We start from the raw sequence: 16,900 nt of genomic DNA, 5'->3' as shown, positions 1-16,900 counted from the left end.
ACGAATTTAGCAAGGTAGCAGGATACAAGTTTAACATACAGAAATTGGTTGCATTTCTTTACACTAACTATGAAATATCAGGAAGGGAATGTAAACTAACAATCCCTTTTAAAATCGCATCAAAAACTAAAATACTTAGGAATAAACCTCACTAGGAGGTGAAAGACATATGCTGAGAACTATAAAACATTAATAAAGGAAATTGAAGATGATTCAAAGAAATGGAAAGATATCCCATGTTCTTGGATTGGAAGAATTAATATTGTTAAAATGGTCATACTACCCCAAGAAGTCTACAGATTTAATGTGACCCCTATCAAAATACCCATTACACTTTTTATAGAACTAGAACAAATAATTCTAAAATTTATATGGAACCATAAAAGACCCAGAATTGCCAAAGCAATCTTGAGGAAAGAAACAAAGCAGGAGGCTTAACCCTCCCAGATTATAGACAATACTACAAAGCTACAGTAATCAAAACAGTGTGGTACTGGCACAAAAACAGACATATGGCTCAATGGAATAGAATAGAGAGCCCAGAAATAAACCCATACACCTAGGGACAATTAATCTTTGACAAAGGAGGCAAGAATATACAATGAGGAAAAGACAGTCTCTTCAGCAAGTGGTATTGGAAAAGTTGGACAGCCACATGTAAATCAATGAAATTAGAACACACCCTCACACCATACAGAAAAGTAAACTCAAAATGGCTTAAAGACTTAAATATAAGACAAGACATCATAAAACTCCTACAAGAGAACACAGGCAAAACATTCTCTGACATAAATTGTACAAATGTTTCTTAGGTCAGTCTCCCAAGGCAATAGAAATAAAAGCAAAAATAAACAAATGGGACCTCATCGAGCTTATAAGCTTTTGCATAGCAAAGGAAACTGTAACAAAACAAAAAGACAACCTACGGACTTGGAGAAAATATTTGCAAATGATGCAACTGACAGGGCTTAATTTCCAAAATATACAAACAGCTAATGCAATTCAATAACGGCAAAAACAAAAAAAACCAACCCAATCGAAAAATGGGCAGAAGACCTAAACAGACATTTCTCCAAAGATGGCCAATAGGCACATGAAAAGATGATCATCATTGCTAATTATTAGAGAAATGCAAATCAAAACTACAATGAGGTACCACCCCACACTGGTCAGAATGGCCATCATTAAAAAGTCTACAAATAATAAATGTTGGAGAGGATGTGGAGAAAAGGGAACCCTCTTACACTGTTGGTGGGAATGTAAATTGGTGTAGCCACTATGGAAAACACTATGGAAGTTCCTCAAAAAATTAAAGAGTTGCCATATGACCCAGCAGTTCCACTCCTGGTCATATACCCAGACAAAACTATAATTTGAAAAGATACATGCACCCCTATGTTCATAGAAGCACTATTTACAATAGTCAAGACATGGAAACAACCTAAATGTCCATCAACAGATGAATGGATAAAGAAGATGTGGTATACAATGGAATATCACTCAGCCATGAAAAAGAATGAAATAATGCCATTTGCAGCAACATGGTTGGACCTAGAGATTATCATACTAAGCAAAGTAAGTCAGAAAGAGAAAGACAAATACCATATGATATCACTTACAAGTGGAATCTAAAATATGACACAAATGAACTTATCTATGAAACAAACAGACTCACAGACATAAAGAACAGACTTGTGGTTGCCAAGGGGGAGGGGAGTGGGGGAGGGATGGATTGGGAGTTTGGGATTAGCAGATGCAAACTAGTATATATAGGATGGATAAACAACAAGGTCCTACTGTAAAGCACAGGGAACTATATTCAATATTCTGTGATAAACCATAATGGAAAGGAATATGAAAAAGAATATATATATATGTATAAGTGACTCATTTTGCTGTACAGCAGAAATTAACACAACATTGTAAATCAACTATACTTCAATAAAATTTTTAAAAAAAGACAAAGGCAGGTCCCTGAGAGCAGGCAAGTGACTCTGTGTTTCAGCCTATTTTAGGAAACCCCTCCCCTGAAGGCAGGCATCTGGGCCACTCTTTTCTGTTTGAGAGAGGTTGAGAGTCCAGACTCAGGCAAATCCAGTGGCTTATCGACTGTGGAATCATTAAAAAAAAAAGTTATAGAATGAATACAAAGAAAGGCCAGAAGTTGAAACCTGAGAGGCTTTTACTGGGGAACAAAAAGAAATGGAGGAGGGGGACTTCCCTGGTAGCACAGTGGTTAAGAATCCACCTGCCAGTGCAGGGGACACGGGTTCGATCCCTGGTCCGGGAAGATCCCACATGCCGCGGAGCAGCTAAGCCCGTGCGCCACTACTACTGAGCCTGCGCTCTAGAGCCCGCGCACCGCAACTACTGAGCCCAGGTGCTGCAACTTCTGAACCGCCCACGCGCCTAGAGCCCTGCTCCGCAACAAGAGAAGCCACTGCAATGAGAAGCCCGCACACTGCAATGAAGAGTAGCCCCCATTCGCCTCAACTAGAGAAAGCCCTCGCGCAGCAACGAAGACCCAACACAGCCAAAAATAAGTTAAAAAAAAAAACAACGAAAGAAATGGAGGTGGGAAAGGCCGCCTCTACTGTCCACACTATTCATCCTTCCCATTCCCCAACTCTATAAATTACTCAAGTCTTTTAAAGCTGGTTTCCTCTGGGCCCGGAGGTGTCTCAGACAAGTTCTCATAGAATGCATCACTATACATAATACGGGCCTGGGATGTGCTCTCCATTTAAGAACCTGAGGCCTCGGGGGGCAGGTTTGAAGGCAGCTCAGTTCAGACCTCCCAGCAGGAAGGGATTAGGTGGCTGAAGGCCTGGGTCAAAGCCTGTCTGGGGCTGCAGGCCTGGGGGAAAAGAGGGGAGCAAGCCCTCAGAGGGAGATGGGGCAGGAGGGGTTTGTCCCGGCAGCATTTGCTTGGGGAGTGGCTCAGCCTCCGGTTTGAGAGAGGGGACGGCCGAGATGCTCAGAGTTGTGTAACCTTGCCGTGACTGTGTCCTTGTGTGTAAAATGGCAACGGCGACACCTAACCTCAGAGGGCTGTGGGAACACCTGAGGTGATGGATGTGAGAGCATTGTGTAGTGGAAGAACCGTGATGCAGATGGGTGTCATGGTGATGAATGGGCGCTCTATCCACACCACCACCTGGGAAACTGACACTTTCCCTCAGCTCCCAGACAGATGCCTGGTTGCCCTGTAGTTCGACACCACTTCCTAATTCAGGTCTCACGGTTGGAGCACCCCTGTGGCCATGCTTAAGGTTTCATTTTGGTGGGGGGCAGCGAGGATCACTCTGGGTTTGCCCACGGAAGGGGCAGGTCAGTGGCAGAAGGCTGCATCAAACCAGTGCGCTCTGGAACTTGACTACTGGGTTCAGGTCCCGGCTCTGACACTTATGGGCCCTTGGGCAACTTCTTCCTTTTCAGCATTATTGGGGTGGAATTAACACACTTTGTGCAAGTTATTAACGTCTCTGTGTCTCCGTTTCCCTATCTCCAAAAACGGGGACTGTAATAGTAATTTCTTCCAAGGGTAGGGGTGACGGTTAAATAAATTATTACATGTAATGTTCTTAGAACAGTGTCTGGCCCAGGGGAATTGCTATAAATGCCTTAGGCATTTTGATGATTACCTGTGACCGAATTTGAGCCCGAGCCCACTGCAGATGGAAGAAAAGAAATTTAAGATTTACCCACTCTGTGCCAGTTTGGTAGTGCTTACCCTGTTTCATCCTTATACCATCCTAGGAGGAGCTCCACGTGCGAGGTGACCAGAGTGAGGCTCAGGAGGTGGTCCTGCTGGTGAGGATGTCACCCCGTACGCGAGCAGCACAGCTGAGATTCAAACTCAGGTTTCCTGACTCCAACCTCACGCTCTTCCCCCTCTGCCAGCAGCCTCCACGGAGCCATGGGAAGCGACGGGAACCAGCATCTACTGAACACCTACTGCATGCTGGGTCCCTAAGCTGTGATGTCACCATCTCCCCACACAGGGTGTGGAGGTCAAGTGAGGCAGCGTTCCGTCATATGGCCCTGCTCAGGACTGCAGTGACTCCCTCTTGCCTGCTGAGTTCAGCACCAGTGCCCACCTGGCTGCAGCGTCCAGCCTGCTCTGCTTTCACTCTTTCCTTTGGATCCCCTACAGCCCTGCTCGCCGGGGCCATCTGTGCTGAAGGCTGGAGCACCTGGGACCCGCTCCCCTGGGCCTGTCTCAGGGAGTTAACGCTCCTCAGAACTTTTAGGAGAGGGGAGAACAATTGCTTCATAGTGTTTTTGGAGAGAACTTTAGAGATTGTTTGTTTCATTTACCCCCATTGTTAGTCTTCCTATTAGCCCCACCTTAAAGTAATTTATTCATGACCTTTTTCTGCAACATTTTGCATTTTTCAGACATCTTCTGTCAGGAGTCCCTTCCCCTCCTGGGGTCCGTAATTACTCCTGCAGATGGAATTACTGGTGCTAAGGACTAAGCGGGAAGATGGCGGGGGAGGGGCCAGGCTAGGTGGGGCTTTGGAGCTTCAGGGCAGGGGTAGCAGGTGGGGAGTGGGCTCTTCCTTTGCTCCAGACCCACAGCCTTGGCGGGGGAGTTAGTCTGCGGCCTGGACCCCACTGCTCTCCCTCACGCCTCTGGGTGCACACACCTGGCACTGCTTCTAGCCTTCCCAGCAACGTGTCTCATCTCAGCTTCATCCCAGACCGAGGATACAGGGAGCAGGGTTTGTGCCCCATTTTGCGGAAGATGAAGTTAGGCACAGAGGTGAAGGGACGTGGGTAAAGTCAAACAGTGAGTAGGCGGCCGAGCCAGGGTTGGAGCCCAGGTCTGACTCCCGGCTGGCCTCTGCTCAGCACTGACTACCCCGCACAGCTGTCCTGAGGCGAGCTTGGCCTTGGAGTCATAAGCCCTGGGTTCTAGGCCCAGTTCGAGGTCCTGATAGGTCAGGTCTTATAACTGCTCTGAACTGCAGTTTCCTCATCTGTGAGATACAGCTAACGATACTCGCCCTGCTTTCCTCACAGGAGAGCTGTGAGGACTTAACAAGCTTAGGTGTGAGACAGCTAGCTGGGTAAACTGTAAAGTGCTGCCCCACAGTAAGGGAGGGAGACTGAGGGTCCCAGCCACCTCCCCTTGAAGACAAAGGGCGGGAAGTCACTAGGTTCCAACTGAGAAATAAGGTAGCTAGGGTTGTCCCCTCTCCTGGGAAAAGGCCTGAGCGAGTGTCAAAACTGGCTATTTACCACAGATCCACAGCCCTCTCCTCTCCAGACAACTTTTGTTTGTGGCTCAAAGTGTAGGCTCTGGATTCAAACAGCTATAGGCTCAGCTCCTGGTGACCAAGGACCAACTAGGGAAAATTACTTCAGCTCTCTGAGCCTCAGTTTCCTCATCTGCAAAGTGGGGATCCTCACAGCCCCTACTTACAGGGTTGCTGCAAGGATTAAGTAAAATAACGTACGAAAAACAGAGAGCCTGGCCTAGGGCCCGCCACGGTTCCTCAGTGCTCCAAACATGGGCCACTGTCACCCTCACTCGGCCATCCACTTCCTCCAGACCTTTCAGGGAAGCTCCTCTGACTCGTGGCCCCGCCCCATGCTGTAGAGTCTGTCGGGTGGCCAGGACTGGGAGTTGGAAAGGGAAGAAACCCCATCATCGCCAGAGACTTGGACAAAAGGAAAACTGGGAGTGTTTAAAGCATGGACGCCTCAGACCTGCCCTGAGAGCTTCTTCTGCTGTATGGAGAGAGCTGCAGGGACCAGGCCTGAGACCCAAGCCCCAGCTCCGGACCCCAGTAATGAAGGCAGTGATAAAGACGTGAGGAGCATGGCCGGGAGAGGGTGGTGTGACAGGGGGACCGTTTATTTTTTAGAACAGAAGAGTCAGCAATTTTCCCTAATAAAGCTACAAACCATGGAGTCCCAGAGGGGGAAGGCTGGACTCAGCCCTTGTGACATAAAACCAATTTTCCCTATTTTGCTCTGTGGATTAATTGCCAACATGATTTAACACTCTGGTGACACCCCTATCCCTCTCTGCCCTGGGAAAAATCAGTAGGTGTCTGCTGTGGGGACAGCGAACTCATGAGATGGAGGTGAAGGTGGAAAAAGCATCTGACTGGGAGCTATGTCACTCGCTTCACGTCCCAGTTCTGCCAACGATTTGCTGTGTGACCTAAGTCACTTTCCCTGTCTGGACCTTGGTTGCCTCCCTTGCAAAATGAGAGGGTGCACCAGGGAAGCACTGAGCGTTCTTCCAACTCTGCCACTGTAAAGGGTAATTCCCATTTTGTGCTCACACAGACCAGGAAGGGCAGGCATTATTAACCCATTTAACAGATGGGAAACTAACGCTCAAAGAGGCTGAGTACGTTGCCTAAGGTCACACAGCTACAGAGCGGAAGACTTGGGATTCCAATCCAGGCCTGTCTGACCCCAAAGTCCATGACCTTTACCTCCAGTAAACACAAGGGACCTTGACAATCATTTATTGAACATTCAGTACATGCCAGGCTTTTTCCTAAGCACTGTGCATATTTTATCTAATTCAATCCAAAGAATAACATTAGGATGTAGTGCCATTATTTCCCGTTTTATAGATGAAAAACTAAGGCTTGAGAAGCATAAGTAACTGGGCCGAGGCCATTCAGTAGATGATGACGGAGCTGGGATTCGAGTACTGGACTGTGTATGTGTGTGTATGTGTTTATATTTTTGGATCATTTCTGCTATTTTGCACTACCTGTGCTCCTCTGCTCACACGGGCATGGCAGCTAGACAGTGAATTCCTCATCCCCAGCACAGCATCCAGGAAAATCTTTTACTATAATAATTAGGAAGCTAGTCAACGGTGGGGTGGTCAGGGGATGAGAAGCTGGTTTTCTAGGCATGGGGCTAACAGTCTGACAAAGAACGAAACAATTAGCACAGGAAATGCGCACACATTATATACATCACTTGGCTCTAATTTTCAGTCCCCATTCTCTTCTGGCCCTGCAGCTGCCCTCTCTCCCTAGTTTCAGCTCAAGAGCCACACAAGAGGCAGAAATGCGCTTTACCCAGCTGGTGGGGGTGTGTGTTTGTGCTGGGGGAGGGGGACGTCTTTAAAGGACATAGGAAACCTTGGAGGAAAATTCAGTCACTGCTCCACTGCTATGGATTTTGTAACTCTCATCCCCCTCCCGCCTTCACTGGCCTGAGCAGCTGAGGTTTGCCTGTGACCTACCGACAGCAGGGAGAGAGGGGAGAAAAATGGGTAAACTAGTTTGTTCATTTGGGTGATGGAGTGCCCGTTTCCCTCACCAGTATGCAAGGTTCAATAACGTCAGACAGGGCTGCAAAAAATTGCAGCATAAATAGATGAGCCCTTTAAGGTAATAGAAATTCTGTCATCCGGGGAGAAATACAGGCCCTGAATCCCACGGGAGGGGACACCAGGCCCCACTCGCCCGCCTCCCACATTCCCCGTCCCCCTTATAGCTGGAGTTGAAAGGGAGCATCTGTGCTGAGGAATGACCAGAGGGCCCCCTATCTCCCGGCCACACGGGCTCAATGCGGGGAGGAGGTCTGGGAAATCAAGTCTTTGTAGCTCTGGCAGTGACCTCACAGGCTGTTCACTCCAGGTGCCAAAGTGGCAACAATTAGTTTTAGAGCAGTGGAAGCGGCTTCATCGGCTGGCCACGTAGGTGAGGCCTTAATTAAGGAAAGCTGGTCAGCAGAGGAATGTGGAGGGGCTGAGAAACTGGCCTTCTCCCCCCTGTGATGAGAAAGTCTGTTCTTCATTCTGTGGCTGCTCTTTTGGGAACCCTGCAGCTCCCAGCCAGGAAGAAGTTTCAACTAACTCTGCTCTCTTCCCCAAGCCCCTGTTTCCACCTGTACCCCCAAACAGGGGACTCAGGCCTGGACCAGTCAGCCTCTTCACATGGGGGACCCCTTGGGTAAATAACAACAACAACAATAGCAGTGGCAGCATCCCAACAATAATGATAATAACAGCTAACACTTGTTGAACGATTACTAATATACCAGGTATTCTAGTTATTTTATATGTATGAATTAATTTAATCAGCCCAATAATTCATTGGACTTTATTATTATTACCCTTTCATGTATGAGAAAACAGAGGCACAGGAAGGTTATATCTTGCCCGAGGTCACACAACTAATATGCAGCAAAGTTGGTACATGAAGGCAGGGAATCTGGCTCTAGAGTCTCTGGCTAACACCACTATATAGAGTTGCGTAAGGTAGAAACTCATACCATTTGCCCAGAGAACCTGGAGATGATGCTGGGGGACAGCTGCTCCAGTCCCACGGCAGCTGCCTGTTTATCTGAAGTGCAGAGAAGCCAGTGGGTAGATTTAAGCTCCCGCCCTGCTGGCAAGGCCCTTCGGAAATGCCATGAATTTCCTTCCTATAAAGGTCAGTTCTGGAAACTTCTGCTAAGGGCATTCATTGCTCTTCCCAAGACTTTCATTCATTTCAAAGTGTCCTGAGCAAGATATTCACATGGTAGCCATGTGGTGGGGGAAGGAAGTAGGAGGTGCGGGGTTGGAGGGAGACAGACTCTGAGCCCTGTGCTGTGGGAACACAGGAGATGAAAGGGTTAATTCTAAAGTGAGGAATATTCAGGGAACACTTCATGGCAGAGGCAGCCTTTGATTTTAGCCTGAAAGGCTGACAAGGATTTTCATAGACTGAGATGAAGACAGTGGGGAGGGCATTCTAGGAAGAGGGAAAAGCTTGAGAAACAGCACAGGCAGAGGCCCAAAGCAGATGCTGTGTTTGTGGAAAAGTGGATATGTGTGGCCACAGCACAGGTTTGTGGCAGGTAGCAGGGGATGAGGTTAGGGCGGACTAACTAGTTTTAAGGGCAGGTTACAAAGGACTGGGGTTTGAGCTTTATTTGGTGGGTAATGAGAAGCCATGGAGAGGGGTGATGGGACCCCAACTTCCAAGTGGATGGATAGCTCCACTTAGTCCCCTCAACCACAATCCTCTCCCCTCACTTCCTGAATCATCCCTCACTTCCTGAATCATCCCTCACTTGGACACTCCCAGGACTCTGCCAGCTTGAGACCCCTGTCATGTGACCCTCACTCTGTCTTCCCCTACCCCTGTTCACCCTGGTGCTTGGGCTGGGTAAGGAACCTGGGTTCTAACAGGGCAAGAGCAACCTTAGAGCAGAAGCTCGTGGGAACTGTCCAAGGTGCTGAACCAATGCCACGCCCAATTTTAAGTACTCCCATTTTAATGATTGGCTCCCACACCATTGTTTCTGTTGGAAAGAGAATTTCATTCCCATCTTATAGGTGAGAAATGGAAGCCCCAAAAGTTAGAAGACCCAGAGCTAGGAACTTGGTTTCTTGCCTTTCAGCCCAGGGCTCTTTTCTCACACTCAGCAGCCCCAATGTAGTCCAGCATTGCATACCCGAAGTGATTCCATTGCTGCTGCCAAGCTAACATGTAAAATGCCCAGACTCTCTTCCCACTTCCATCCCTATGTTCATTTCCCCAAACACTGACAGGTATGTCCACCCCACAGCGCATCCTGACACTGACCACTGAGGGCGATCCACAGGTGCTTGGGTGGACCTGCCTGGAACAGCAGCTGTGCACGTTTATGGCTTTATTGCATCGGGAATCCCTGGGCATAACTCATCCTGACACTCTCCTTGGAAGGGAGTGCTGGGCTTGAGGGAAGCAATGTTCTCCCACACTGTCCCATTTCACCAGCAATTACTGCCATTTTACTGGGCATCTCGTGTTCCAGGCCCTGAGCTGTGAACTTTCCATTTGAAGTTTCTCACTCTCATGGCTAAGTCTCCTCTTAACAGATGAGGAAATTCAGACTTAGGCAGGATAAGTGACTTTTCAGTAGGGACAGTGGGGATTGGAAGGCCATGATCTGAACCCAGATTTGTGTGGTTCCATAGGGACCCATCAGTCAAAGTCTATCATCTAATAGATGAGAGCTGTGGTGGCTCCCACCACTACTGGCTTTGAGATCACGGGCAAGTCACTTATCCTGTTTGAACTTCAGCTCCCCATCCTCAAGCTGAGGCATGTGAAAGCGCACCCCTGTAGGGCTCCTGTGAGGAACAGACATGAAGCATGCGGCAAGGACTCAGTAAGTGTTTGCTGCTAATGTGAATATGACTATTATTGGGCACAAGCTCTTAGAAGGCTGGATGGGCATCTGATTAGCCTTTCCATACCCCCAGCAGCTCCCCAAGTTCTTGGCAGAGAAAATATCCAGTGTCCTGGGAAGGAAGGAGAAAGAGTGTGAGGGTTAGCACACCCTGAGTGTCAGGTGGGCTTGCTTCTGCCCCATATTCTTATGGCCTCAGGGGGTGGGGACCACCTGGCTGGATCAGGCATGCCACTAGGCTCCCAGGGGTAGTTCAGTACTCTTCATGGTTATGTTGAGCCTGAGGCCATTCTCAGCCCTCAGACTCTGAGAGACTCTGTTTTCACAAATGTATCCCAACATCCTCCCTAAAGAGCCCTTGGCAGGAAGAGCTCTGATGGGAGAGGACAGCTGAGGATATGGCCTCACATCCAATACCATGTTGGCTACTCACATCCAATAGCAGACAGGACTGATGTGACTCTCACCTTACAGATGAGGACACTGAGGCCCAGCAAGGTAAAGCGACACGTCCAAGGTTACTGAGCTGAGGCTCAAGGTCTCCAAACTCTCAGAAAAGGGTTCTTTTAATTAGTCTCAAATTAATTGCCCATCCTAAAACTCTTTCAAGGAAAAAGGCAGGTGCATAAATTCACAAACCAACTAACAAATAAAGGCAATGCTAATTATCACTGACTGCAGGACATTTTGGGGAGGGTCTCAGCCAAGTCTGCTTTCTAACTGCTCTGATCTCCCACCCTGACCAGAGCTGGCTAACTGCAGGAAGTTGCATTCATTCAGAAGCTGGGGTGAGGGCAATAGTTTGGTTTCCCCCTTGGAACCTGGTGTGTGCGGGAATGAGCCACGCTGGATGAGAGCAACTGACTATTCTGTAATCACCTCAAGCAGCTCCTGCTCAACACCCGACAGCGCCCCAGAAGAACCTTTCCAGGTAAAATGAGGCTTGGCAGGAGGAGATGAATGGGAATTCACAGGGTCTCACCAGGGCCGCTTGGCTCACAATCTGTCTTATTTAGCCCTGAGCCCCAGGCAGGTGGGACTCCACATCAAGATGATTCCTACAAGTGCCAAGTCCCCCAAAGTTCAAGAGCAGGAAGTCATTTGCATCTCAGATGGGAGGAAGAGAGGCAGAGGCCTGGCCTCCAGATTCTTGGAGCCATAGCCTGGGGGCAGTGGGCCCACAGACACTAGCCTCTCTAGGACCACCCACAACCTTCACCCACCCAGGGCCTGGATTTCCCCTTCTTTTGAGGAGCAGTGACTAGGCAGGCAGCCGGGGGTGAAGAAGGGGGAACAGGGAGGCCCATGGACAATGTATACAATCAGACTATAACAAGCTCAATGAGCCCCCCTTCCCCTGGCCAATACACACACACACACACACACACACACACACACACACACACTTGCTCCTACTTTCTCTCATTTCCTCCAGAAGGGTGTGTTTCCTGACTTGGTCCGTGGAGTCTGCATAGTAGACCATCTTAGAAATCAGTCAGTTCATCTCCCCCTGCACACTCGCCATTTACAGATGAGGGAACTAGGACCCTGAGAGTGGAAGCCACTTGCCCAAAGTCAGAACTACCCTGGTAGCCAAGCTAGGACTGGGGTCTGGATGTCCCCCGAGAAGTCTTGCATGGTCACTTCATTTTGGCTTCAGTCACCTGATCATTTGACTAGGTGAGACTTTTAATCCCAAACAACCATTCGCTCCTACCCAAACCCCAAACCTCGGGCACTCCATTTTTCTATGGAAGTTATGGACCAAGCTCACACCAATAAAGGTAAATTAGAGAGGAAACTTGCAGGAGGGACAGATCTTTTTCTCTTTTGAAGATGCCACTGGAGTCATCTTCACCCAGTTTTATCTGCGTTGGGGAGGGGGAAGAAGGAGCTGAACAGAGTTTTGTTGTATAGACCAGGGGCAACCTGCCCACAAAAGACATTGTCACCAGGCAAACCTGTACTCTTACATCATGACAAGGGCTTCCTTCCAGTGGATCGCCACCTTGGCAGCACACTGGCCACAACCAGACCACACCCAGACCAAATATATCAGCATCTCCAGGAGGGGGCCCGGGCATCAGTGTTTGCAGAGCTCCCCAGGTGATTCCAATGGGCAGCCCAAGTTGAGCACCATCCCCTTCCTACTCAAAGTGAGGCCACTGACCAGTAGCGTTGGCATCACCTGGGAGCTTGTTAGAAGCGCAGAACCGGGACTTCCCCAGTGGTCCAGTGGGTAAGACTCCGCGCTCCCAATGCAGGGGGCCCAGGTTCAATCTCTGGTCGGGGAACTAGATCCCACATGCATGCCGCAACTAAGAGTTCGCATGTCACAGAGTTCGCATGCCACAACTAAGAAGTCCGCATGCTGCAACGAAGAGCCCGCGTGCTGCAACTAAGACCCGGAACAGCCAAAATAAATAAATAAACAAATAAATGAAAAATAAATATTTGAAGAAGAAAAAAAAAGAAATGCAGAACCATAGGCACCTCCTCAGATCTACCGGATCAGAACCTGTACTTTACCAAGGTCTGCTGGCGGTTTCTGAGTTCACTAAAGTCTGAGAAGCACTGAGGCAAGGTACTCCATACAGTATAGCCCATTTCTACACCTGACAGCAACTTTGCAAGGCAGGTGTTCCATTCCACAGGTGAGGAAACTGATCCTGAGAAAGGTTAACTCACTGGCCCAAGGTCACACAGTTGGTGAGTAGGAGAGCCAGGATGTGACCCTGGGCTGGTTGCAAAGGCCACTCCTTGTACTACACAAACCACTTCTTATAGCACCATAAAAAATCTGGGGCTTCCCTGGTGGCGCAGTGGTTGAGAATCTGCCTGCCAATGCAGGGGACGCGGGTTTGAGCCCTGGTCTGGGAAGATCCCACACGCCGCGGAGCAACTCGGCCCGTGAGCCACAATTGCTGAGCCTGCGCGTCTGGAGCCTGTGCTCGGCAACGAGAGGCCGCGATAGTGAGAGGCCCGCGCACCGCGATGAAGAGTGGCCCCCGCTTGCCACAACTAGAGAAAGCCCTCGCACAGAAACGAAGACCCAACACAGCCATACATACATACATACATAAAAAGAATGTAAGCAGACAAGAATAGCATTAAAAAAAAATAATAATAAAAATCTGGCCATGGGGGTCCCCTGAATGTTTGGGTCCTCAGACCCACTGGGCATGCCCCTCCATTGAACAGGATTCCACTTCCAATGTCAAGTTCCCTGGAATCAAACCTCATAAAGACCAGCATAATTCATGAGGAAATACAAATAGTAAACATACACATGGGGGAAAGGTTTACTCTCCCTAGTAATCAGAGAAATGCAAATTAGAGCAATATTGAGGAGTCATTTTCTACCTATATAATTAGCAAAAATTAAAAAAAGAAAAGAATGTTAGCAGAGTTGTTTTGAAATAGGTACATTCATACATGGCTGGTGGCGGTGTAGATTTCTATAACCCTTGAGGAAAGTAATATGGCCACATCCATCAAGAGCCATAAATACATTATGCCCACTGACCCTGGGAAGTCACCCTAAGGAAATAATTCAATAGGAGGGGAAAAGTTGTTTGTAGGAAGATGCTCATTGCAACATTTGTTGTGAACATTGGAAACAAATCAGTATTCAGCAGTAAGGGAATGGCTGAGTCAGCAGGGGGGTCCATCAGCTCCTGCAGTGTCATGCAGCCATTTAAGATGATAATTAAGAAGCCCAAGCAGCAAATATGGGAAAAAAGAAAGCAAAATACAAAACTCTGTGCTTATTATGTGGTCTGTGGTTATTATGATGGCAAAATATTGTGTGCATAGGATATGGACGCAATATCCAAACCAGTTGTCTTCTTTGTCCAAACACCAAAGAAGACAACTGGTGTTTCAGGGTGAGGGGACAACGGAAAGACACCTTCCTTCCATTACTTTTACAGTTACAAACCCCAGTAGAATTGGCCTTTAAGAACAGCCTTGGCAGCTCTCTGGTCATGGACTCTATCTCTGAGTGGCACATGGAGACACCCTCATTCTGCATCCATGGGCACAGGGCCACACTCCCTGATTCCACCTGGAAGTGGGAGGAGCTGGCCCCTCCTTTCCTGTGTAGGGGCAGGGGTGGGCGGAGAGGCCATGAGAGTCCCCTCCCATCTTACCATGAAGCCTGGGGCACAAGTGCAGCTCCCAGTGACGCTGTGGCAGTTGGCGCTGTTCTGACAGGTGCAAGGCAGCTGGCAGCCATCGCCATAGTAGCCAGCAGGGCAGGATTCATTGCAGTGGTGGCCAGACCACCCCGGCTGGCAGGTGCAAGCTCCAGTTACTGGGTGGCAGCTGAGCAGATGAGAGAAGGATGAGAGGACAGTCTGGTCAGGAATGCGGCCATATTCCACCCCCCGCCCACCCCAAGTCTGGTCTGCCCAGGGCTGCAGGGTCGAAGGGCCTCTGAAGTAAAATTTCTTTCTTTTTTTTTTTGGCAAGTATTTTCCCCCAGTTGTGAGTTGTTTATTTATTTATTTATTTTTGGCTTAGTTGGGTCTTAGTTGCGGCACGTGGGATCTTCTGTTATGGCACGTGGGATCTTTCATTGCAGCGCGGCCTTCTCTCTAGTTGTGGTGTGTGGGCTCCAGAGCATGTGGGCTCTGTAGTTGTGGCACGTGGGCTCTGTAGTTGTGGCACGTGGGCTCTCTAGTTGTGGCACGCGTGCTCAGTTGCCCCATGGCATGTGGGATCTTAGTTCCCCAACCAGGGATCGAGCCCCCATCCCCCGCATTGGAAGGCAGATTCTTAACAACTGGACTACCAGGGAAATTCTGAGGTTAAATTTCTTAATGTATTATTTGTTTTCCAGATGATGCCAAGATTACATGGTCTTATTATATGTTTCTTATTAGCCCCAAGAAACTGAGGCTCATAGTTGTTATATAATTTACCTAAAGTTACATAGCAAGGAAGTGGCAAAATCAGGATTAGACACAGGTCTCCTGACTCCCAAACAAGTGCTCTTTATAATACAAATACACAGAGACCAAAGCAGGAGGCAGCCTCTTCCCTTATGGACTGTGAGGTCCAGCGCTTCACCCACTCTGCACCCAAGGCAGATGCCCAGTGTGTGGGCAGGCACAAGAGGGCTGCAGTGAGACCCAGTTACTCTGCATATTGTAGGTACTCAATGAACATTTGCTGAGTTAAAATGGAGCCTTGGGGCAGATGTGGCCTCTCCTCTATGGCAATGCCTGTATTGGAGAGGATACCCTCCATCCATGCATTGCTAGGGCTCTTTAAGAGCAAGCAAGATCGTCTCCATCCCCTCTCTGGCTAGCCCAGCGAAAGAACCATTTGGCTGGAGGCAGGGGCTGTCTGGTATGACCTCTAGAGAGTCAGGCAAACTCTGGCTGGCAGAGGTCTGATCCAACAGCCAATATGCATCCATGACGCCGGGTATGGTGACCATTTTCTTCTCAGAGCTTCTGTGGGGAGTGTAATTGACTGATGGCCCTAGCTACTGTGTCTGAAATCCATCACTACATTTTCTCAGAGGTCACACTTCCCCTGGGCTGCTCTCAGCTAGAGCACAGCAGGGATATTAAGGTCGACACATTCCTGGGAAATCTGGGACTCCTCTGATGGACAAGTTTGGCTTAAAGACTCCCCATCTTGCCAAACTTTCTTAGAACTTCAGTCTAAAACTTTCCAATCAACCTTCCTTCCTTCCCTCTTTCCTTCACACAGGTCAGACCTGCATTGCAGTCTCACGCTCCCCTAGCCTCCCCAGCCCCTTCCCCATTTTCCCTCATAGCTGTGTCCCTAGTAAATCTCTTGCTCTCGGCATCTGCTTCTGGGAGAACCCAGACTAACACTCCAGAGAAGACGCTGGATGTCAGAGACAAGCCTCTTGGATTCCCTGTGTCATCTGCTTCCTTGCCCTGGAGTCCAACTCAAGGGATATGGTCAAATGGCGCATGCTCTGGGCTGGCAGGAGGAGCCTACATACAAATCTTGGTTCTGCTAAGTTCCACGAGGATATGGGCTTTGTCTCCCTGGGTCATTGGTGGATCCCCAGTGCCTGGCTCATATTCACTGCCCAATTAAATATTTGGGAATGAACAGTACTTTTACTACGAGTAATTATTTTCTGTCTGTTGACTTATCACCTGTCTCTCCACCAGGTGGCAGCTCCATGGTGGAGAGTCCTTTGTCTATTTCACTTCTGTATTGTACCCTAATGATCAGCAGGGTCCCTGGCACCATGAAGATACTAATACATATTTGGCAAATGAATTAACGGACAAACTAATTGTGTGAAGCCCAGCCAATTTCTGGGAGCCCTGATTTTCTCATGGAAAATGAGGGATGGACAGGAGCAGACAGTTCCTGAATAGTAAGCGCAAGTAGCTAATAATCATTTTGGAAAATGTTCAGTCTCATTAATCATCAAGTCAAAACAACAAATGGATATCACTTTTTCTCTATCAAAATGGTAAAGTTTTTTTGGTTTTTTTTTTTTTAAAGGGACAATGCTCAATGCTGGTAAAGTTTTCTGGAAAACAATGTGGGGTTATATATCAGGAGTCCTAAAAATATTCAGACCCTTTGGTCTTGTAATTCCATTTCTAAGAATCTATCCTAAGGAAATAGTCACAGTTGTAGAGAAAGATTTATGCATGGAGATGTTCCCCAAAGCATTATTTATAACAGTGGAAAAATGGGGACAATTTAAATAATAATAAATAATATGTGACCAGGCTATTAAAGC

The 16,900-nt window shown here is 48.2% G+C and overlaps 1 protein-coding gene across 3 annotated transcripts in view; it reads right to left on the bottom strand.

The window, feature by feature from the left end:
- Positions 1 to 16,900, bottom strand: part of MEGF11 (multiple EGF like domains 11) — a 363,230-nt gene that overhangs the window by 44,064 nt on the left and 302,266 nt on the right. For all 3 annotated transcript variants that reach the window (XM_061182006.1, XM_061182004.1, XM_061182005.1), the window contains exon 10: positions 14,304 to 14,478. In XM_061182006.1, the coding sequence (XP_061037989.1) occupies positions 14,304 to 14,478 (175 nt within the window). The remainder of the gene's footprint in view (positions 1 to 14,303; positions 14,479 to 16,900) is intronic.

Source organism: Eubalaena glacialis, chromosome 2, assembly GCF_028564815.1.
Source record: "Eubalaena glacialis isolate mEubGla1 chromosome 2, mEubGla1.1.hap2.+ XY, whole genome shotgun sequence".
Classification (NCBI taxonomy): Eukaryota; Metazoa; Chordata; class Mammalia; order Artiodactyla; family Balaenidae; genus Eubalaena; species Eubalaena glacialis.
The sequence above is the reverse complement of the archived record's forward strand: the minus strand, read 5'-3'. Positions and strand labels throughout refer to the sequence as shown.